Raw genomic sequence first — 25,280 nt, 5'->3', positions numbered from 1 at the left:
TAAATTGATTTGCTGTCAAAGCAATGGTCACCCACCAGTGAAAAATAATTATAACCATGGAACGAACCACGGAACTATCCCTGTGGCATTCCCTCCCTCATTTTTCCCTTCCCAGTGGGAAAAGTCATGACCAGCAGCTAGGAAGATGATCCAGCAGCCGTGGGTAACTAAACCCTGAGCACACAGTACAAGTTGCCCAGGAGGTTTTCCATCCAGCGTGTGAAATGCAGGAATGCTGCAGCAGCTTTAGTATGGAAATTTAGATTGGACTTGATCTCAGCAGGAGCTGAAATAAATCCAAGCAGTGGCTGCAGATGCTTCCATCCCATAAACCCAGCATGAAACCCAGGAACATGCCTATTTCAACAGCAGTTGGGGTTCATAACACAGAGCAGCAGAATTTTTCTGTATAAACCACGAATGCACAACATCCATCTGCATTTTTTCCCTGCAAGGTAAAAGCTTTTTGTCCATCTATTTTATGTTCTCACTACACAAAAGCGAAACATTTAAAGAAAGGCACATGGGTCTTTGAAGCAGTAAGGGAAATGCACACCACAGTCTGATTCTCCAGGCAACTTCTGTTATGGATATATCTTTTAGTTGGACCAGTCTCACGTATCAGACCTGGTGCAAAACTAGACTGACAGAGAGGCAGCTTGCACAATGATACCCTTTTAGCTCTAGCTAAATCAAATCAACTTTTAGGTAAAAATATCATTTCTACACATTTCTGGATCAGTGCAATACAGGACATTTTTGGGAAAAAGAAAAATAAGTGCCTATAGTTTTAGCTACTGACAAATGTCACAGCTGTTGGCTTCTGATACCCAACCTCTCCACCTAAAAAAAGATATATGGTAATATCAAAATTGTACCTAGGGATATTTTTAGTGGCAAAACCATAGATTTGATCAGTGGTATCTGAAAATGTTCATAGAGACGCAGTGTAGCCAAAAAAAAAAAAAATTAAAAAAAAATCAGGTTACAGCTGCGGACTGAATACATGTCCTTGTTATAAAATGCACAGATTTTGGTGGATTATCCAAACAATTTCTGTACTGTCTTCTGTTTTTCAGGGAGTGCTGCGTAATTTGTGTAACTTCATTTTAAGCAAGAAACAAGATAGAACTGATGCCTATGAGACTCTATAAATGTTTCTGAAGGGAAAATTATCAGAAATCCTTGTCCCAGCCTGAAAGTTCATCTGGAGGGCTTCCCACTTCAGGTGGATAGCTGTCAAAGTAGCTGTAATCAGTCGGTCCAGACAACTAGGACATTGAAAACACAAACAAAAGAGTGTTTCAGAAAGTACCTTTTGAAAATGTTCTCTCTTGATTATGCATCATTTTTGTTGCTCCCAACATGGAAATGAAAGGCTAATATGATATAGATGACATCTTTCAATGGATGCAATTCCTCATTCTTTAAAAGAAATACCTCCAGTAATTACATTGCACAACAGAACAGTGTCATTAGCCTTCTCATACAAAAGGACTTCCCAAATACCATAAAATACTTGATTTCATTCAAAGCCCTGTTAATTCAGCAAGAAAATTGGACCACACTGTAGAATTTGTATACTATTTAAAACCAAATCTACACTCATAGGGTAGCTACCCAAAGCAGACTTCAGAATTACTTTTTGTTTTAAATTAAGATCAAAGTGGGTTTCAAACACTCCATCCTAATCTTAGGGCAAAAACAAATAGGCCATTTAAAACTGGGAGCTTACTCAAGGATGTGTTGGATCTCAATAGCAGAACACAGGAATTTGTACTCTTTACAGTAATATGAACAGTGCATCTTAATAATGTGCCCACTACTAAGGGAGATGTATTTTTTCAATATTAGTTTCTGACCAAACACCATTTGTTCTTGTAATGGTGAAAATGGAATGCAAAATACACAGGCAGAATAATATTTCCATTACTTGACTGATTGTAAGTTATGTATTGCTTGCTGTCTCTCTCTCTTTTGTTCGATTTTCACAAAAAAATGCTGAACTGTAATAATTCAAATGCATCTTTGAGAAATTTTGCTGTCACCACCAGTTCTCCTTTGTAGCTAAGCTGTGTTAGTAAAGCATTATGATACTGAAAGCCAAAGACAATACCTCTCTTTTCAAAGGTGATGTTAATTTCCTCGCTTTCAGACTATCCCAGTTAAAACCACTCAACCACCTGATTAAAAAGAGATGAAAGACAGGGAGAGACCAAAAGGGAAAGGCAGGTTCTTTTCTGACATTATACCACAAACAGCTGAAAACCACTTGAACAAGGCCTATAAGAAGCTTTTTTCATGCCAACTCCTGTAACAACACAGTTAGAAGGAGGAATTTGGAGCATCATCATTGCCATACAAGGCAGGGGCAGCTTCAGGACCACCAGGCACTTTGGCACTTCTGCATGGAGGAGGTGCAGAGAAAGGCAGGTTAATGCAGGCAGAAATGCAGCCATGCAGAGACTCGTGTGTCTCCTTGGAATGCCACCCTTTTTACAGCATGAGAAGAGGGAGACAAGCAGAAAAATCAAAGAACTGCTTTCCCCAAGCACAAAGTGTAGGGCTTAGAAATAACTCAGATAAAAAGAGAAAACAGAAAGTGTTTAATTTACAGAGGGCTTCCTTTGTTAGAAGAAGGACTTACATTAGAAAAATTCATTACAAGAAAGACTTTCTTTGTTAGAAGAAAGAGGACAAAACCCTAAAATTACTGCTCTGGAGCTCTTAACTACTCATTCTTAAAAAACAAATGTTGAAGGGTCAGGAGGTCTGAGAGGCAGATGCTGAACGGGCATTGATTTCCCTGAGAATTGAATTAAACTCCTACATCAACAACCTGCAGCAAAACCAGTAAAAATTAAGATTTCTAGATAATCATGCTGAGGATCTATGTTCATATTGTTGCTTGCTATAGTTGCAAAAATACTCAAGAGCAACAGAGCTGTCTATAGTTTACCAGTCTGGGTTCTAACATATTAAAAATATTTCAAATTAAACCCCAAATTTTCTTCTAATAAGTGTCTTTTGCTTACCTGTGTTTCTTGATGTCATTTATTCCATTCCTCAAATTGCCTAATCTTTCTGTAGGGTTTTGCCTTAAAAAAAACAAACCAAAAAAAAAAAAAGAGAGAGAGAAAAATAATAAGGATAAGAATATATAAAATATCCCTATTTTTTAAAAGAGCATTTATAGGTCCTAACTGCTTGCATAAAACATGTGGCTTCATGAGGAAATATAATGAGGTGTTGCTCACTGCTCCTATTTTTTTGAGGATGGAGAAACCTTCTAGAAAGCTAAAACAGCATCACTGAGCTGTGAGAAGCAGCAAAGGGAAATCAGCTGGCTGAGGCTTAGCTGCACACCCTTTTATTTTTTTCCTAGCCAGCAGGTCTGAATTACAAAAGGAGGCAGATCAAAGTTTACAGCTACAAAGATCATTCCAGTCCTGGTACACAAGAATGCTGAATAATGTTCCTGGTGCCATGGATGAAATCCCACAGGAGCTGGGAATCCAAATTCAGTGTCACCAGCCAGAGGTTGTGCAGACCACTAAGTTAGGCTGGCCCTTTTGATATACCACCTTCTGCACATTTTCTAAAGGACTTAAGCCCGTCTTTAACTGCCCTATGTTTTCTGTAGAATCCATACGCCAAAATAAATTTGGAACCATTTAAAAAAAAAATCCCAAAACATTATGCTTAATTTGAAAATTAAATTCCTCAGCTCCTTCCTCAGCCCCCACTTAATAAATGTTCCCAAAGATTTTTTTCAGAAAAAATTCCCAGCTACAGAGAAAGCCCAGAGCCTCTGCTGCCTCTGCAGACTCAGAGGTGTGACACACACAGGGGCATGCAATGCATACTGAATATAGTCAAAATGGATCAGGCCATGCATAACAATTCCAAATGAAGTTGTCAGGAATTCAGTGCTCAAGTCTGAGTCCTAAAAGAGCTCAATCTATCTACAGTCAGGCTTTGCCCCAAACTGCCCCTCCTACCTGCAGAGTCTGCGGATCAAATCCTCAGGTCGCCTTGTTATTACTTTAGGAAAATCCAGCTTTTCAATGCCTTTGAGAATCAAATTATATGTCATCATTTGATCAGCCCCAGAGAATGGTGGGCTAAAAAAAGAAAGCAACATTGATAAATGGAACATCTGGCAAGAGCAAATGTGGCCAGAACTTACCTAAGCAAATATTTGAGAATATAGAAAAAAATACAGAAAAAAAAAACCCTTCCTGCTTTTACAACCCTCACCCTTTCAGCCTGTGTAAGATAATAGAAAGGCTTGAAGCTGAGAAGCTTCCTGTATGTACCAGGCAAAATGCATGATTACGTGTGTTCCTCTAAGCCTAACTCAGAGAAGCTTCCATGTTGCATTGCCGCTGAGCATTCCCAAAGAGTTGTCATGGAAGTGTGCAGGGAGCTAAAGAGAGAGCCCTGCTTACAGTTCACCCACCCCACTGCACCCCATCATCCACTAATGGGGGAGAGAACAGTCTGCTGTCACTTGTTCCTTACAGGAAACAGCAGCAGCAGCAGCTACAGGAGCCCTATGCCTGCCAATTATAGCTTGTGTCTGGATAAGCCAGAACTGAGAATTTGTAACCCACTTGGTCTGGGACTTTTCTGAAATGATGGAAGGTAAGACATGCATAAAGAAGTGCAATTTTGCAAAGCTGTCCTAAAATGACCTTGGAAAGGTTTCTAAAGCCAAACAAACTAGATAAGAAGTCTGAGTAGGAGGCACTTACCTGCCAGTGAGGAGTTCATACACAAGAATCCCAAGGGACCAAAAATCCACACTGAAATCATGGCCTTTACTCAGAATGACTTCAGGGGCAACATACTCAGGGGTTCCACAAAACGTCCAGGTTTTCTGCCCTGATCCAATCTTCTTTGCAAATCCAAAATCAACCTGATCAAAATCAACACATGCTGCATAATGCAAAGGAGTTTGACACTGGGAAGCCTTAAAGTCTTAAGTGCTTCCTCACCTCCTGCAAAGATCCCAGGGTTGCTAAGTTTACAGCTAGAACAACTGCACGGAGTAGTTATGAAGAAGAGAGAGGTGATTCCACAGGATTACTGAACGTTATAAACCAGATGCATTTATCATCACAAGTAATTTTCTGAATAGTTTTCCTTTTGGGGAGAGCAACCCATGATTTTCCTTGCTGTCCCTGGAAAACAGTGGGTTGCTCATTGTCTTCAAAATGGGTATTCCAGGCTCCCTGAAGGGTGTTTCTGTTGCACTTCTCATGGTCACAATAAAACATGGCAGGAGTTCTTTTCTGTGTTCCCTCTCTACAAAGAGAGGGAACCTATGACTGCAGATTGAATCAATGAATATTGAACCTATGATTATTTGAGACTGGACAGAGAGGTAATTCTGCACCTGGGAAATGTGGTTTCTGTTCTTACAATAAAACTGACTGCTGGGATGACATTTTCTTTTGCTGTTTATACTGTGGCAAGAGCTCCCAGAGGCTGCAATTCCCCAGTTTGTCCATGGCTTGCAGTGGCTTTGCAATGCCTTTGTTTTTCATTGTGCAATGACAAGCCTACCCTCTTTATTGCTGAAGCACAAGAGTTACTACACTCCAGGATCCTGCTTCTATAATTATGTGCTATCTATTTATATCCCCCACTGCAAAGAAACAGCATACAGGCACAAAAGGGAAACATTACTATGGGTTACATCTTACCAACTTGATATATCCTTCGGAATCCAAAATTAAATTTTCTGGTTTCAGGTCTCGGTAGATAATTCCTATTTGATGCAGATAGTCAAAAGCCTCTGTCACACACCCAACACAAAACTTGGTGGTGAATTCATCAAAGCTGCCTCTGGAACAAAAATAATCACAAAGTTCCGAAAGTTTCAGGAAATCGTAAGTTCTGAAAATGCCTCAGTTATTAACCAGATAATATAACATATAGTATATTATAACCACATAATAACAAAACTGAACCAAACATGTTTTCATTGAATGGAGAACCCACTCAGTAGCCCCATGGGGCTGACTTTTAAGGGCAAGGTTATGCTGTGTTTGTGGTTACCTGTCTCTCAGCAAGCTCCACAATTCCCCTCCAAGGCAAGCCTCCAGGAGCATGTACACATATTTGTTATCCTTGAATGTGCGATACAGCCTGTGGAGACCAGCAGAAGCAATTTAGGAAAAGCGAAACAAAAAGCAAGACTTTGAAAGAAAGCAGTGTCTTTCCTCCAGAACTCACATGTGCCAAACATCATTCCTAATAGTGCTGCCCCAGGGGTCAGCTGGGGGACAAAATCAAGGAAACCTTATGCTCAACTTACTTTACAACGAATGGGGAACATATCTGCTCGAGGATTTTCTTCTCAGAATAGATATGTTCTTGCTGTTTGGTGTCCACTACGTGTTTCTTCTTTATACATTTCATAGCAAAAGCCATATTCTCATTTTTAACTTTAACCTGTGAATAAAAATGATGAAAACATATGAGGCAAAGAAAGGATGTTTTACTAAATTGTTCCCAGTACATACACTGATATCCATCTTTTTCAACAGAGCACAGGACTGTAACAAGGGACAAATTCCAGATTTTCTGCAGAATTGTTATGTATGATTTTAAACCAAGCATCAGATATTTTAGTTTCCCAGTCCTCACTCATAAAGGGAAATGCTCCCTCTGTTCATTTTATATATACCAAATAGCAGCAGCTTGTATAGGTACTACATATTACAATGAGTTTATATGACAGTGGGTCCCAATTTCAATTTAAGATTTCTAATCACCAGCATGATACAAAAGAACAAAAAGGAGAGGCAATTTAGGAAGAAAGTTTACAAATGGTTTTGCATTACACTGAAATATTATCCAATATGCAATAAAAATATTGAAGTTAAAACAGGGCTTCTTGGAAATGAAAGAAGCATATATCTGTATTCTACAGCTGGATGAGAATTCAATTCTTAGCTTAGTATTCAGATGCTGCAGTAGAATTCCATTGTGGTACTTTTTATTTATTTATTTTGTGAGGCATGAATCAGAATTAATGATGATCTAACTACTGTAAAGGATTATTGACTTCACTAAAAGCACAAAGTCTCCTTTGATTTACTATTACCTTCAGCAGCCTGCACAAAAAGCATTTGGGTTTTTGTCAGATGTTTGCAACTCAGCCAGAGGCGAGTGGAATTTAAGGCTTTGGGCTAATGAGGCTCTTGGTATCCCAGAAGCACAGATGTCCATGCTACTGAATATGACTCAAAAGAGCCATTGCAAATTGTTGGAAATCTCCCAGTGAGCACAGCTCAGAGACAGCTCACGCTGGCTGGAGTTGCTGTGGGGCACACAGAAGCAGTTCTAACAGCACAGACTATGTGGTGCCATTCAGATTGCTCCAGGTCCAGGCAGATTCCTGGAAAAAGGCCTGCCATTCAGGGCACATAATGCAGGCAGGCATGTCTGTAAACTCCACAGGCACAAACTGATGACTATGTCTAGTGACCAGGAAGGTACTGGTAACAGCAGGAGATGGAGGCACACAAGAATGGATTTGCTTCTTTAAACACCCAAGCCTTGCAATGTTTTTTTTAAACTATGCACTGCTTTATGGAGAATTATTTCTGCCTGAGAGACACAAGCACATAGAATACCAAAATCCTTCACATTATTCAGTGGCTAAATCAATCATCCAAGACAGAGAGCTACATGAATAATTTTAAAACATTCTCTTACAAGCTCAACCCTTCCGAACCCACCAACACCCAGAGTTGTGACAACTTCCAAATTCTGGAATGGGGAAGGAGGGAACTGGGCTACTTTCTCCTTCAGCTCTATCATCTCCAAAGACACCTCTTTGGTCAACTGTCCACAGAAGGATCTTGCTCTGCATTAAGAAAATTAACATAGGTTAGTGCTTTTCCTTGCCATTACTTTCAATGATCCTATAGAAAAAGGAAAGGAAAGGAAAGGAAAGGAAAGGAAAGGAAAGGAAAGGAAAGGAAAGGAAAGGAAAGGAAAGGAAAGGAAAGGAAAGGAAAGGAAAGGAAAGGAAAGGAAAGGAAAGGAAAGGAAAGGAAAGGAAAGGAAAGGAAAGGAAAGGAAAGGAAAGGAAAGGAAAGGGAAAAGGAGGAAAGGGGAAGTGGGAAAGGAGAAGGAGGAAGGGAGGAGGAGGAAAGGGGGCGGAGGAAAGGAGAAGGAGGAAAGAAAACCCTTCTTATTTCCTAACAGAATTTTAATGGAATCCTATGGAAGTAAATCAGAAGTAAAATGCTACAGAAATTCACTGAGTGGAATCAACAGTAATTTTAGCAAGATCTGATCCCTGATGAGATTCCTGTTGATGTGGGGAGCTGAAAAAATTTGGGCACTCCAAACTGGAGAAGCAATGCTTGAAGGACTGTGTACCAGTTCCAGTAGAATGACCAGAAATAAGAATGCAGCTGTACTTCTAAACAGAGGAAAAATACACTCTGCTAACCTTCCAGCAGTGCTCAGACTGAAATCAAAGGCACATAAACTAAGAGTGCTGCCCACAGCTAAAAGCAGACATCAATACCAGCAGTGCTACATTGAAACATTAAAAATAAACTGTTTCTTTTATGTCTGCTTCTTTCTTTTTGAAATGACACAATCTTTTGCACAGTAATACAATTTCCTTAAGGGGAGTTAAAGTTGGCTTTCAGGGGTAAAAATAACATCACTTTTTTTTTTTTTTTTTTTTTTTTTTTCCCTGTGCTCAGCTCAGTTTTCCAGGAATAGAGTAGATTTTTGTTTGGAAGTAAATACCCTGAGATTCTATGTAATTTTTGTATCAGAAGAAGTTTGTTGGGCTCCATAAGCATAGCCAGGCTGTTTTATCACAGCGACTGCTGTCATTCCAAGGGGTCCATCTCCTTCAACGACCATCCATGATTTTACTTCCATATCTATCACTCTTTTCTGTAATTACCTGCTACAGGTGTAACAAACCAATGATCTGACTTACTTGGCATGTCGCTTTTCGTCAGCCTGGGCCAGATTAGCCACATAACCTTCCAGGTAAGTTTGCAGCTCCTCATAAGTTCCAACTGTTTGATTAAATGTCCTAAAACCACAAATAAAACATCATAAACTGCTGGACTTTTAAGTCATGACCCAGTTGAAGTTGGCTGATGCTCAAGGATCACTTCCTCCAGGCTCAAGAAATTATCAAGAAATCTGGCAAAGGGGAGAGAGGCTTGTGCAGAGAAATAAACTCCTGTAATTACTCAGGTTTAAGTGGGAAACACACAGGAGATGGAAGATGGGTCAGGCTAATTGGAATGACATAGAGTTGTCAGGGTAAATATAAACGAGACAAGGAAGGCTGAGGCTTATCTAGAATTAATCTGATCCAGGATGCCAAGGACAAGAAGAGAGGCATCTTCAAATAAATCAGTAACAAAAGGAAAACAAAGGCTAATGTGGACCCATTACTAAAGGGAGCAGGGACTCTGGTGACAGGGAAGGCAGAGTTACTGGATGCCCTCTTTGCCTTGGTCTTCACTGACAAGAACAGGCCTTAGGAACCTCCCTGACCCAGGAGATCAGGGTAAACATTACCACTACAAGGAGAGAAAGAAAAGAGCAATGACTCTGAACTACTCCTAAGCATCTGTGCTCCGGCACCTGCTGTCAGCCTCTCTTCATTAGCATTCCTAAGGCACGACCACTCCTTCAGGATCCGTTTAAGGAAACGCTGCGGTGCTGCCTGCAGTGAAGTCACACGAACCCACTGAAAGTCAGGCTAGCCTGCAGAAAGAGGATGCCAGTCAGGTATAAAGTGTAATTAATGCACTTACTCTCTGTCTATAACGAGGCACTCCACGTTGTACTCATCTGCAATAACGTTTGCTGATCTGACGTCGTCACTGAGGATTGAAAGGCATTAGGAGAATTCAGAACTTGTCAAAATCCTCAGAGTACCTCACACTGCACTCATGGAGGGAGGGTCACAGCTGCTCTAGGGGAATCTCCTCAGAGTCCTCTGCAGCCTGTACCTGGATTAGTGCTGCTGCACCAAATACAAAATTTAGCTTTTTGCAGGTCATTCTTATGGTCTAGCGTAGAGGAGATGAATCCCTCTGCAAACAGCCCTGCGGCAGCCCCCTGGAGCCTCCTTTGAGATAAGAAAAACTACTCGCTTAGAATGGCTTATGTTAGAAAAATGCAAGCTCTTCTTATCTTTTTAGAATATTATTGGTTAGGTTTGGTTCTTTATAATTGGTTGTCCCAAACAAAGAAAGATAATGTAGTTGGCCAAAATGTGTGAACCCTGTTTTCCATTGGTTTACTTGTGATCCCCCCAAACCCTATAAAAGTACACGTGTGATCCCCCATCTTGGGATTTGTAGCCTGACCCCTTCATGGACGATAATAAAGCCTGTGGAAAAAGTCTGAGCTGCTGTCCCGGTCTTTTTATGCCAGCTGGAAACTACAGGTTTGTGTGAGAAACCATGAAGCTGAATGCCTGAAAGGCCAGCGCTCACAAACCTTGGAACTTGCCCCTGCCCGACAGCAACAGGGCAGGGGACACAACAAAAAGTTACAGTCTAGTACAGTGTTTTTTCCAGTTTCAATAGGGTTTGGATCATGACATCCTTCAGCAAACTTCCAAGAAATTAGGGTGAGATGTAATTATCGCTACATCAGGATTTTCTCTTATTTCTAAAGTGATCCTTGGATATAAAATATTCCCAAACCCAAGCAATTCCCTACTCAATCACACATATAAATATGTACTGTGTGACTCCTCTCTGTTTCTTACTGCCATGGACAATGGAAACAAGAGCTCATTCCAGTCATGATGGATCTTATCCATTCTGAAATCACCCAGCACAAGTTCTCACTACAGTTTTTACTGAAGTATTTACAATAAGCCACAATGCACAGGGCCAGAATTTGACTTCTGTGGGGAAAACCAAAGGTAGACCAGTGTAAACTTTCAAGCTCTCTGCAATCCCTTAAAACATGAACACAAATTTGGTCACTACCTACATCTACTGGCTTTACAATCAAAATAAAGATTATATTCAAAACAGCCATGAGCTGTAGAATCTGACACACAATGATGGGACTACTGAAATCCTAAACATCACAAATCAGACAGTGTGCACTAACCTAATGAGAGCCTTTTCTCCAAAGTAATCGCCTCTGTGTAGATTTTTAATCACCTGAGGCTGTGAGTGGTCTGTAGTGCTCTGGGTAACTATCACCTGCAAAGTAGGAACAAACATTTAGTAAAATAAAATTTCAAAGTATTGCATGACTTTTTTTTCCTGTGTATTTCAGAAATGTCTTAAATTTGGTAGCACTGTGGAAAGAGTTACAGACAGTTACCCCCTCCTCTCAAAAATTACAACCAAACATTCCCTGATCCCTCTCTGATTTTTGCTGGGAAGAAGGAATATATTCACTAGTGGCAACCTCTCAACATTTTCTCCTCATACCTTCTGAAACAGAGCAGAATAAGTCACATTTTAATGAAAAACTGAAAAATACTTCAGTTCCCATGGTGGGCAGATATCATATGAGCTTTTTCTCTTCTCAGCCAAATAGGTAGCACTCCAGAAACATTAACTAACATTTCCCCTCATGAAACTGCTTCCACAGGAGCACATTCTGCTGATGCCCATGCTAGCAAAACCCAAACTAGAATATCTACAGACACAGAGATGTTCTGGAAGCTGGAAACTGATTGAGGAAAAGTCTCCTGATTTAATTCTTTAGAGTCTCCTGTGTCACCCTCCATGGTATCAGCTGTAGGATAAAGGCTGTTGCCTTGCTCCTCTGGGACTAATGAATGAAAGGATTCTGAGACACCTCAAGGGCCATTCTCCATTAAGCCTGGGGCTCCAACATTTCTTGGACTTTTCACAAGTCTGTGTTTTGCCCATCAGATACTGCACCATCTAGGAGAAGACGTAGAGTCCAATCTCATTTACAAAAAAAGTTAACTTTACATCTCTGCCACAGTGTCAAGAGGCTTCAGGACACTAATTACATTTTAATTAGAAGAGTATAACATGGGTTCACTGTGAATGGAAAATTAGGCTCTCTGAACCTCTGCAATGCTGCCTCAGGCTTTTATCACTGTATTGTGAACTTAAAACCATGTGCAAAAGCACTCTGCACCATTTTTACAGAAGACCACACTCCTCAAGATAGCTTTTGACATAGAACTGTTTGTACATGTTACTTTACAAATAAGGTTTATTATACCTTACCTTTCCTTTTGCTATTATAAAGAAGGTGTTTCCTTCTTCTCCTTCCCGAATAACATAATCTCCTTTGTCATAATACTCCTGGTGGGGAGCAAGTGGGAGACAGTATTGTCCAATAAATCTTTGAAAGGTTACTATGCAGAGTTCTTAACACATGCAGGTTTTTCATTGATGTTTAGCTTCCCATATCCTTTGTGCCTCCATGCAAAAAGAATAAAGTTACCACTGGCCTTGGAAAGAAATCACAGCTATGGTTATATGTCAGACCTTTACATTCAAAAGTTGCTGGTAAATGCAGCCCTGAGGCACACAGATATTTGGCTGGATTCATATGCAGGGGACCCAGTGCCTTCTTCCCTTACATTTTGCAGGGTATGTGGTCCAAGGAATATGAAAGTATTACATATCCACATCACAAAGAGGTGAATTTGATTACCAAAACAGTCTTGGAGAACAACTTTGTACTTAATCTTAATAAAGGATAGATTACAAATCCTCTTGACTACCTGCTTGGCTCCTCTGATGCCAAAAATATAACTTACTCCTATGTCACTAAATGTTATTATTTTCTGCCAACCTGGAATTCAACTCTGATCACTCCAAAACCACTCTCATATAAAAAAAGCTTGGTTGTTTTTCATTTTTGCTGATTTATACTCCTTTGTTATTTTGGAAGCTTACTGAATGCAATTAAGAAAAACTTAACAATATCTTACCACTTCCAGACAGTCCATGATCTTGGTTAATTTATCTTCAGGTAAGTTTTTCAGCAGGGACACACTTCCAGAAAACAAACAAACAACAAAAAAAAAATAAAGCCTAACAACCCAAAGTAGTTATCATTAATAGTATTTTATGATCTCTTCTCATCTATACAATTTTTACAGCCACATTTTATAACTAGTTAAACTAGTGGTGAACACAGTGTACAACCAAATCTTAATTTGGAACGTTCAAGCATTCTCATCCTGTTTTTTAGATAAACAAAACTCGCACAATTTAGAAATGCAGCAAACACGGGTCAATTTGTAAATCAGCTTTGTATTTCAGGTAGGAAAGGCTTTAGTGGGTGTAAGGGTTGCTTTCAAAAGAATCCAGCAATTACAAACCCCAGACATTACAGCAGTACAAGAATATATCTTCAAATGCACAGCAGAGACTGCAAAATCAAAGGTAAAAACTTCAGTACTCTTTGGACAGCTATTGAAAGATTATCCAGTTACAGTAAAAACGTTGTGAACTTGCTGGTAAGATTGAAAAAGACTTCCCACCCTGATCATTCAGACTTGTAAAAGTTAGGAAATTATAGAAATTTGTATCTATTTAGGCTCAGCAAGGAAATGTGTATAGAAATCAAAGGTGGAGAGGGATGTGAAAATGCACAAGACATTTTATGCATGGCCAAGCTTGGCATCTTGATTTGAAAGCATAACAGAATGGTCATTCTGTGTTAAAAATATAAAATATTACATCAGCTAATTATGGCTTGGAACCTCTAATTTCTCCCTCTTCCTAATGAGAAGCATGGCACCACTGTCAGTGTTCCCTGCAGGAGAGAATTACTCTGCTCTGCAGACTTCCTAGTAATTTATGTGAGAATTAGTTAATAAGTTGAGAGACATGCAGATCTCATATTCAAATCTCCAAAGGATAAGGAATATTCCTTAATCTACTCCAGCAGTGAACTAACAACTTATAGGAGGATTTACTTAACTTTACTGATTATATTGTTTTAAATTCTAGAAAAATATAAGTTTCCTATACATTTATACTTCTACTTAAAGACATTCAAGCACCTATTGAAGTTTTCTTGTGTGATGCAGGAGAAAAACAATTAAAAATGGAAAAAACTCTTATGAATTTTTAAAGAAAAAAAGACAAATATTCAGGCTTTTGAGGCCATATTTCCAAAAAGAACACATTTTTCTCTCTGTTTACAAGATGGGCACAGTAATGTTGTGCACCTTAGTAAATAGCACAAAGGAGTATCAGAAATTAAAATTCATTATATTTACCTTCTAAGGAAGTTTCTGTATTGCTCTTGTCTGGTCTGTGCTGTCACTCTCATGATATTTTGAAACACTTCTCTGTCCAGTGCCCATGTTTTAACATTAGTGATTGCTTTGAGAAAACAAACAAAAAAAAGAGAACAAAATCAGCAATCTTTCAAAATTATTGGATGGATGATATTACAGCATCAGCTCATGGTAGAAGACAGACTGGCTATTTCACAAGGCCCAAGGCTGAATTTTAAAATATCCAGCAAAAATATCCTACTGTAATCAGACTTTCAAAAGAATAAATTGCCACTTAAACTATGCTCACTAAAGTAAGGAATAGATTTCCAAATGGGTCCTCTATGGAGTGATTTAAATGTATTTCCATAGGCTGAGCAACCTTGAAAATGACAGGGCTGAACACTTGGGAAAATCTACCCTAATCATGGACAGTCACTGCACTCAAAAGCTGTAAAATGCAAAGAAGCTGATTTGAAAGAAATAAGAACGTGGTTGGTTTTCAAAACCCATGGTATTAAATACTGTGACTTGGATCTAACTCTAATTCAAATCATATGCAAATGCTTGTGAGATCTGCACTAAGATAGAAATAACAGAGGTCAAGAAATACATTTTATTTCATTTAATTCTGTGATCCTCACAAACTTTTCCTCCAAACCATCCATTATATAAGGGAATAAAGGGTAATCAAAATATTAATGAAGCACTTTCAAAAGATAATCGAACTACCAATACAGTAAGGAGGCACAGGATTCAGCATCAAAGATGCAAACCACTAAGCAGCCTCTGAGTGCAATCATTGACACAACAGAACGCTTCTGACTTCTTTAAGTAAAAGGTGATCCTATTAAATTTAATGTCTTCTTTTAAAAGATGCGACACCATATTCAGCAGTTTTCTTTCTGCCCTAAGAAAGAACAAAACTGTGTTTTCTGTGAGATAAAATTTACAGAAAAATTTAGGGCAATTGATTTCCTCCATCTATACAATACAGAATATCAATACAGAATAATTTTTACAGGGAACAAAAATGCCAGGTTTAAAATTAAGCACAGTGATTTCTCACTGCACACAATAAACACATATGCTCTGCCATCTACCAGAATACATCAAAAATATTTTTGGATATTTTGGATGCTGGATGGGAGAACAAAGGTGCTGCTTTGGTTTTATTTCTCTCCTAGATATCATCTTTCTGTTTAATTTGCACGAAGAAAACATGGCAAATATCCAGCCTATTGCAAAGGTATTTCCTGTATCTTGCACCTTAACTAAATGGTTACAGAGTTAGAAAAACACTTGCAATCTCAAAGATGGGATTAAAAAAAGAAAGGAGAAATTCAGAAACATAGGGGTAAATCACATTGCCAATTTCAAATAGAGCTACTGCCTGTGAAGATGCTGCTGAGCAGCAGCAGCCACTGAAATGCTGTTTGGATGAAATCCTTCACTTGTGAATTTTCAAAGACCGCAGGAAGAGGATGTCAGGAGATCCAGCATCAGGAAAGGGTTTTCACATGTGTATTTACTGTTCATGCTCAGTTTTGGAACTGAACATTGTACTGCTCTTCCTCCACAAGGAAGACAGGAAAAGCTATTGGGGAGGGGTGGATTTCGGCAGTGACCGCAAGTCTTCAAATGCCTTTTCTTGTCCATAATTGGACAATTTCTGTCCTACCTCAAAACCAATTAATGCTAACAAAGGCCTAAAGCAGCTTGACATCTTATTATGCAGAAACACTACTTTATAATGCTAATACTATACAGCAAGCAAAAAAGAAAAATAGGGAACATATTCAATTAGAACAGCATGTTAGTAAGAAAAATAATCACATTACTGATGTTCTGTTTATAGGCAGCAACAAAAACAGATTACATGTAATAACTTCCATCTGCATAGCCAGCAATGATTAAGTGCCTGAACTGGGTGCAGGAAGAAAGACCAAAAGCTTTTATAGCAAACAACTTCTTGTTTTATTCCATTTGCTCCTTTTTAAGTCAAAATGAACTCTTCATACTTACTGGTAGCACCAAGTCCCTGCAGATTTAGACAAGAAGAGAAATTAGTCTTCAAACATAAGTATTATTTATGGAATGATGGAGAGTGGAAAAATTATGAACTTAACCATATTTAGTCACTTACTTGTTTGTCACAGAGCAATTATGGCATGTTGGAAAGGGAATCAGGAGGTATTTAATGGATGTAAACCCAGTCTTATGCAGGAAGAGGAATATTTTTATCAGAGCAACACTTAACAACTCCATCCTGGTCAGTCCCAAACTGCCAGCTGCAAATAGATCTAGGCAAGACTCAGCAACATAACAGTGATACAGAACTAGAAGAAGCACAAAAGCAACTAATTCCTGAATATTTTATTTCCTCTTGAATTAGACTGTACCCACTCTACTAAAAACACCATGGTTCTAATATGCCTTCAAACTCACTGTAATTTCCTTGCACTGGCACTGCATTTGACACAAGAACATAAGAGCCAGAAACCACCACCTCTACTAAAACATCCAAAATTAAAACACAATCATTGCCCTAGTTGTTAGTATGCTGCAGATCAGGCTAACCAACACAATTTGGAGGTGCCTAATTGTTTATCAAGGGTTATTCCAGAGATGGAATGGCATAGTTCATGGCATAGTATTATTTGAGTTCCCAAGCACAGAGAGCTCAAGGAAGAAATATGTGAGTTTACTGCAGACAACCAAGACATGCAAACATCTATTAAATGAAAACTTCAAAGAAAACCTGGATATAAAAGGGACCTCACAAAAAATCCACAGTGTATATTTTGAGCAAGGTTGCTGTATTTAACCTCAGGTACCTTTCACAGAAGCTGTCCTTGTGCAGTTGTATAAAATGGCCAGTTCACCAAATGCTGTCCACACAGGTATTGAAGAGAGTAGTTTATTCTGCTGAAAAACTTCCAGACTGCCCTCTGTCAAAAATAATCAGGATAACATATATGAAACTTGTGCTCAGCTGCACAGAGTGAATGGAAAACAAATCAATATATTTGTGACTTTGCCACTCCCTGGAACACAGGAATAGGACCAACAATGCAAAAAGTGTTTTGAAACACATGTACAAAACAGTAAATATTTATTTTTAAAAATGTACTACTAATCTACAGATACGCTCTAGAAGGGAGGAACATTTTTAATCCTGATGGGATAAATCTTTGCTACAACAAACCACTCACTTGTGGTTCAGATACTCTAGTGTGGTCTAAAGAAAAAAGTCTTGAAATAATGATCACAGGGGAAATTTCTCATGGTTTATCACTTCATACAGATGTATGAGTACGCATATGCAGAATGCAAAGGAGAGGGCAGAAAAATTAAAGGCACATTAAATCTTCATTCACAAAGCTGTTCTTGAGCCTAACTAGCAAAAGGCAAAGAAAGTCTGAACTTCTTCACAGTTTATGGCCCCCAAACCTTCCCTTAAACATGTTATGGAAGTTCTGCCCTCTTCTCTCCAAGGCACACACCATCTCCACAAGAAAGGTTCTAATGAGCCAGAAGAAGTCCCAGGTACACATCTCCTTTCTGATATTTCATCTGTTTTCAAGGTGTTTTCATTTTATCTTGCAAGAATATGACCACACCATCACAAATCCTGCCTCCTCTTTCTTCCTGTAACATTTCCGTTCTCCTAACACAGTTACCATATTTTTTCCACCTAACCCATCCATATGATGCCAGAAAATGAGCTTTCCAACACATACCAGTTTGCTCCTGTAAGCTCTAATTCATATGAGTCTCTGGGACTTTTAGTGGTTCCCAATTGCTGAAATATGCAAATTATTCACATTTTTTTTAAATGTTGAAATTATGATAGACCTTACTGCTGATAGGAGCAAATTCCAGGTGTTAAACTATAGCTGATCAGCAATTTGAGGCACAGTAGCAGTCAGTACACAAGATTGCAGACTTGTTTGCCTTATTTTAGGAAAGTCTTCTAATCCTAAAGCTTTTTGTTTGCTTTGTTGTTTTTTTTCCCCCAGAAAAAAAACAAGCAGGCCTTTTTTAAAAAAAATGTCTCCTCAGCTTTGAGGACAATGAATGCAGACCTCATCTTTCAATTTCCCATATACAGAAAACTGGTATCTTATTCATGTTGAAAAGTAAGTTTATTTCAGCAGTGGCTTCACCATTGAGCAGATGTCTGTATTTTTAATAATACATGTTTTTCCTCTGGAGAAGAAAGGGTTGGCTACACCTACAACAGAGAGGAATTGCTGGCCTCTGGGCTTTCAGAAATTAAAAAGGTAATGAAACAACATTAAATCAAGACTCTTGTTTCCAAGTTGCTTTTGTCTCACTGTGTTTCATAAAAGTCACAGGTAAAACTTGCATTGCCCTCCACAGGGACAAATTATTTAGGAGCACAAACACCCTCACTGCGATTTCCTGCAAAACCTTCTAAAGCCCTTTCCTGTTTCTTACACTTTTGAGTTGTACAAGTAAGCAATATTCACCTTTGAGCACAAAAATGTGATTTCCCGGTTCTCCCTGTCTGATGACGAAGCTCCCTTGCTGGAACGTCCTCTCATACATACATTCCACCATGTCTCGTGTCTGGTGAGGCTCCAGTCTCTTCAGGAACTGGTTTTTATTCAGGGCATCTGTGATAAGCTTCTTCTCACTGGTTGCAAAAAAACAACAACAAAAAAACCAACCCCACAAAGTTTGAAATGCCCAGCATGGCTGGGGCTTGTTATTCACCAAGCATTCATCCCTCTCAAGAGGACTCCTCTCATTTCTAACACACTGCTCTGCCTGCCTTGTTTAGACCTTGTGGGATGGTGGCCTGGTTAGTGAGGGAATTGTCTGTGCTGCAATCACCTGGTGGAACAATCTCATTGTACAATCTTGTTCTCACTGCTCCCTGAGACAGTCTCTGCATCATTTCCTGTTGTGGTAAATGCAGATAAATGGGTGACTTGCGAAGACAAGAACTGTCTGTATTTGAGCTGCTGGTGGCAGAAACCAGGGGTGGGATTTTGAGAAGAAGAAAACATGCAAAAATGAACAGTGGGTGAATCTGTGGATAATGGCTAACCAGCCAAAACAAAGCAGGCCATACATGCATTCTGGCAATCCATAGGTTCAGATTGATTTGAGTATGTTCTGGCTCAAGGGCATCCTGTAAAGCAGTGCATCAAATCTGCATCAGAAATGAACACAATTAAACAACTTCTGCACTGATGGGGCTTTTATGGCCCTGCTGGTTAGTTTTCTTTTACTGCTGATATGCAAGATGAAATCTGCCTTCAAGTCCCCATGCTCCTAATGCTGACAAAGTCAAAACCCTGATGGATTTCTGAGGCATTTAAGGCCTCCACTTGTTTGTATTCATAAAGCAATGGGAGGCTGTCATCAAAACTAGGTTATGTGGGAAAAATCTCCCGAGGACAATCCAGGAATGAACAAACCTAAGGAACATAAATACACTTACATTGTTACTAGCCATGTAATGACTGAAAATAAGTAAAGGTGATGAGATGAGGCAGGAAAATAAAACCAAGTAGCTATGGTGAGGACTGTGTTTAGAAATAGGGATCATAACTTACCTTCTGCGGAAAGCAACAGGGTTATTGGAATATAAGCTCTAACTTAGTTTTCATCTAAAACCAGCCTTGCTAATTTGATTCATCCTGGCTTGCATCATGTATACAATACTGCAATAAAATACAGTAATTGCATATAACCCAATACATACAATTGCACATACCCAATATAACCCCAAGATGAGCACAAAAGCTTCCAGAACTATAGAAGAGGAGGATCTGCTTCTAAAACTCTCATTAAAATCATTCCTGCTGAGATACTCCAAACAAAAGTATGGCACTCAAACCCCTGCCATATGAATAGCATCAAATTGTGCCATTTGTTTTACAAATATTTCTAAAAAGGAGGGGTGACACTCTGGAATCAATGCAAATTCAAGAAGCATGGAGCTTCCCCTCCTTCTGAGACAGCTCCTTTCACAGCTGTGCAGCAGCACTGTGAAGTCACCTCACGCAGCAGTGGGGCTGCATTAAGTCCTTTCTCTGCAAAGGGGAGGCAGCTACTGACAGCAGCAACTCCAAACACCCCTACAGACATTGTCAGACTAAAGGTTCTGTGTTTGCTAATTACTGCAGACAGAATTCTGTAGACAGTGAAGGTTACACTTCGTTCTTACGTATCTGGACTGCCTCAACTTGACCTACTATAGTATTTACAGACCAGGTAAGGAAACCAAATATTTGTGTCTTTCATCATTTGGTTGTCTCAATAGCAAGGTGGTGGTGTCTTACACAAGTGCAAGTGTATCATGGTCTTATCTAACCTAGAGGCACAGCAGGGCACAGAAGTATAGCTTTGTGGTGCTTCTTTTGGCATATGTTTGCTTCCAAAATACTTGGAAGATCAAATAATACTTTGACCACTATGACATCAGAAAATGATGTGCACTATGTTTGGATTGCTTAAGCTGCAATACTTGCTGTGGTTCTGGCTGCTGCACTTTGCTAACCCATTGGTCCTTCTCCTGGCTTTACTCCTTACTGCTGTTACAATTCTGTCTCTGAAAGCACCCTAGAAAACCATGTGGTGGACTGCAGTACAAGGATTGTGCCAAGGAGAAGACAGGTTACAAAGAGAACACTCTTAAAACTATGATTTAAGCTACCCAGGCACTTGTGATAAAATATGAACGCAGTTCCCTTACTCTGGAAAAACACTGCTAGCTGAAGTTCTCAGCTCTTCGTGGTGACTCACGCAGCCTTTCTGATTCATGAGGCACCCTCTAAGGTGCAGTGCTGGACATGATGGATGAGAAAACACACCTCATAACTCTCAGGTCTACGATGGCAAAGTCTCAAGATATGCCATGAATAATAAAGCTCCCCACAAATCTGAAGGCACTAAAGTCACTGGCTGAAGTCCAGGTAGAGTCTGGCTACCACCATGTTAAACAGACTCTCAGGTTATGTCTACACTGCAAGGTAAAAGAAGGTCTAAGTTACACTGAAGGATACCAGTCTGATACCTCTGTCTGCACAACTCTGACCACAGAGATTTCTGGGTCTGTCAGAGTCTACAAAGTGTAATTGGATTCATAGAGGAACAATAAATATTCAGTTCCTACACTATGATTGTTAGAAACTGGAGAGAAGGGGGAAGCTGGCAATAAAGGTAAATCCCCAAAAACCTGTGAGATTCTCCACCAAAATGCAGAGGCTACCCACCACTCTTATCTGAAGTCTGTGGAACACAGATGATTCTTGGTTAAAGTTACCCACAGACTCAACCAGCACCTGTCACAACTGTAAAGCTTACATGAAAAAGAGAAATACTTTAATCCTGATTTATCATGAGGAGAGGATGTAGTTGTGATGAAGGCAATAACCTTGTAACACAAACATAGAAGCCCTCTGAAACGAGCTCACCTGGAATCCTTTCGGACTGTTGCTTTTTCAAGGGAAAACATAGTTTGCCTGCTCAAATCACACAGTTGTGTTGTTGGCTCTGCAGATACACCTTCCTTGGCTCCTCTCCTCCTATCAGCAGAAACTTTAAATGGAGAAGGCTGAAGAGAGAGCTCTCCTTGAGTGCTAACAACATCCTGCAGCTTGTTCAACTGTATACACTTGCTCTGCAGGTCCTTGGTTAGTTCTGCTATGACCTTAGTCTGCATAGCCAGCTGCTCCTGAAGCTCAGCAACATGTCTTTGACTCTCTTGCAACTGCTGGTCTTTTCTCTTCAGCTCCTTTTCCAGTTCAAGTACCTTGCTGCAGAGGACATCAGCTTGCCCATTGATCACATCGATGCCTAGGCACGGGTCCATCAGAAACTTGTGGCTGGCAGCACAGCCAATAGCGAGGTTTGCCACGTGCCTATTCGGCTGCCTCAGGTGCTTGGGTTTCGCTAACCCATTCCCCATTTTGTCCAGAGACCTAGGTGGGAAAGTAAATTTGCAGTTTTATTTCATTCCCGATGAAAAAATAAAATTAAGTCATGGAATGTTGAGCAGTGAATTTAGTAATTATCTGGCAGCTGAATTTGCCATATGCAACTGTAGTAAACACAGATGACTGCTTTCATCCTCTCCAGTCCTGCAAGTCAGCAGGGTAAAGGGCAATGAGAAGAGGTAGGGAGGGGTGGTAGAAACAAATCAGAAGATCTAATGGCTACTACTTCATTTTTGTGAGTTGAAGAGATGTATAAGCTCCTTTCAGCCTAACAAATACAAAACAAACAGCAGGAAGGAATAAAACTTGTGCTTGACTGCTAAAGCAAAAAAAACGGTTAGAAGCCAAAAATAAAAGTTGGGTCACTTCCCCATCGAGGAATAATTATTGTTTACACAGACTAATTTAACCAGTGGGTACAGACCTGCCTGGCATAAAGGATATGTGATTAGTAAGTATATGTACATATAGCACACAGGCAGCTGGCATCATTTCTGCAGCTCACTTACTCATCTGAAACTGGATCCTATTTGTTAGTGTAACTGTTGCTACTGCTGTCTAGGAACAATTATCTTTTTATGGGGAATTACCCCCTTCTCATGAAAAACGACCAGGAGAAAGAAAGTTCTTGGGCTCCTGTCAGAACACATCTATGCCTCAAACAAGCACTTGTTGCAACCAGCAGCCTTCAGCAGATTTGCAGTGACCCACCTTCATCCTTGGATACAATCTTTGGCATGTTTCATGGGATCATTTTAGGAGGAGCAAGGAATCATGCTGCTGTTTTGGTCAGGCATCAGCAGGCCCAAAGTTGCTGCTTGTCTGCCCCACAGATGAAGGACACCTCTTTCAGGCTGAACCCCCAGTGATGTGGATCAAGATAATCTCTTTTACCCTTTTATTGGAACTGGATAAGAATATGGCCCTGACGAGGTAAATTGATCAGATGACAAAAAATAAACTGGGAGGCTCCAGCATTTTGCTTTTACTTGTTAGTACAGCCACACTTTCAATAGATGCACAGTTCTGCTCTGGTTTACAGCCTTCAGTGGACAAGGTACTTCACATTCCAAATCTAGTTTTATTTACAATAGTTTTTCTTCTCAGCTCTGTCTTGCTTGCTGTGACTTTGAGTAATATTTTTCATTTGTGCCAATTTCACAGATGCATTTTGACAGCTGGTGCTTCAACCTGTTAACAGGGATACCTCAGTGTGCCAGAAATAAAGGCAAATCTGTACTGCACAGGAGAATTTAAACAAATTGCACATCAGGGTACCGAACCAAATAACTCTGAAGAGGGACCTGTGTGTCACTGCACATGGCTTAACAAAAGACCTTAGCTCAGCATGCAGCCATATTTAAAAACGACCCCAAACAACAATCAAATAAAAGTTACAATACAGAGAGGAGATTATGGGAAACACATCATCACACTGTAGCACTCTCTGCTACTGAAAGCAGTGACAGTCACTCCATTTCAAATAAAGGATATCCCATACACTTTAAAATTATATATGGCAGAGTGACTGCCCCAGGGAACCTACTGAAAAACCTACTGTTTGTATTGTACCCAGAAACAGAACAGGTTTACTGTGTGATGTTTGAGGTTCTTAATCTATCAGCCTCACTGGAGTGGCAATATTAGCAGCTTCTGTCTTCCCGTTGCACATGCACTGTTACTTGTCAGTGGACAATGGAGCAAGCAGTCGGATCTGACAGATTCCTGCTTCCACATGGTGCCCTTTGCTGGCCACTTGTGTCGGAAACTCACTTACGTGGCAGGAATCAATAAAAAACCGACAGGTGATTTTGGTAATTCAGCATTACAGTAGCCAATTCTAGAAGAAAACTTAAAGCCTTGCTCCTTCGAGGTCTGACCAGCTTTACCCACAGCTCAGGAGACAAAAGGCACAGCAGGGCATTCATTGCAGTGTTTGCTACAGGGCACCTCACACGCTCGTTCGAGGTCGCCGGACAGACGGGGCCAAGGACCGGGCGGAACCCAAAGCCCACCCGGGAGAGACGGAGGTGTCCGCGTCCTCGGCGGGATGCTCGGGGGATGCTAGAGGGATGCTCCGGGGGATTCTCGGGAGATGCTCGGGGGATGCTCGGGGGGATGCTCGGGGGGATGCTCGGAGGGATGCTCGAGGGGATGCTCGGGGGGATGCTCGGGGGGATGCTCGGGGGGATGCTCGAGGGGATTCTCGGGGGATGCTCCGGGGATCCCACGCCAGCCGAACCCGGGTCCGCCGCAGGCCCGGGGGGTTCGGGCGCTGCCGGGCCAGCACCCCAGCCCGCCGGAGCCCAGTGTGGCCCCGGGAGGCCGCAGCTCCCCGAGGCTGCCCGGCCCCGGCTCCCCCGTCCCCGCCCGCCCGGAGCCGCGGGCTGCCCTCACCTGCGTGCCCGGCTGGCCGAGGCAGGGCGGGCTGCGGCGGCAGGGACGGAGCGCTGCTCCCGGGACCGGGCTGGGCACGGACACGAACCGGAACCCGAACCCGAACCCGCTGCCGGGCACGGGCGGGAGATGGGGCGGCGGTGCTCGCCCTCCCGTCCTTCCCTCCCTCGCTCCTTCCTTCCCTCCCTCGCTCCTTCCTTCCCTCCCTCCCCCTGTCTGTCCCTCCCTCCCCCGGCGGTGCGGGGCTCGGGGCTGTCCCCGCCCGGGGAGGGACAGCCAGGCAGGGCTCGGCAGGAGGAGGCTGCCCCGTCCCAGGTGGGCACGGGCGAGCCGGGCTCCCCACCTGGCAGACAGGGACACCTCGACAAGTGCTTGTCCTGTTTGCTTTCCGCTGCCCTATGGATGGGTCTTGGCGTGGCTGTCGGGAGCGCAGCTGCAGAGATCTCGCAGCTCTTGTTCTCTCAAAATGATCTTCAAACACCTAAATCATTATTTTAAAGAGTTAAGATTTTAGCTAAGGGTTAGAAGCAGTTCATATTGATCAGTGTGTAAGTAAGATAAACAAACGATAGGTTAATGATTATTAGATGCTTAAGCTAGAGCTAATAGAGGCATTGTTTCCAATTACGAGCTTTTTTCGGTTTTGTTTATAG

At 40.9% G+C, this 25,280-nt stretch overlaps 1 protein-coding gene across 1 annotated transcript; it reads right to left on the bottom strand.

Moving 5' to 3' along the window:
- Positions 1-535: 535 nt before the first annotated feature.
- On the bottom strand, positions 536-22,202 carry PRKG2 (protein kinase cGMP-dependent 2). The gene is given in 19 exon segments (XM_062493656.1): positions 536-1,271; positions 2,117-2,183; positions 3,036-3,098; positions 4,002-4,124; positions 4,758-4,921; positions 5,712-5,853; positions 6,067-6,156; positions 6,326-6,462; positions 7,732-7,860; positions 8,968-9,082; positions 9,819-9,887; positions 11,137-11,231; positions 12,243-12,320; positions 12,956-13,019; positions 14,255-14,360; positions 17,092-17,205; positions 18,751-18,917; positions 21,709-22,066; positions 22,130-22,202. Coding segments are annotated over 19 exon segments (2,250 nt in total). The 3' UTR covers positions 536-1,175.
- Positions 22,203-25,280: the final 3,078 nt, after the last annotated feature.

Source organism: Cinclus cinclus, chromosome 5 (assembly GCF_963662255.1).
Source record: "Cinclus cinclus chromosome 5, bCinCin1.1, whole genome shotgun sequence".
NCBI lineage: Eukaryota > Metazoa > Chordata > Aves > Passeriformes > Cinclidae > Cinclus > Cinclus cinclus.
Note: the sequence above shows the minus strand (reverse complement) of the source record. Positions and strands in the feature narration are given on the sequence as shown.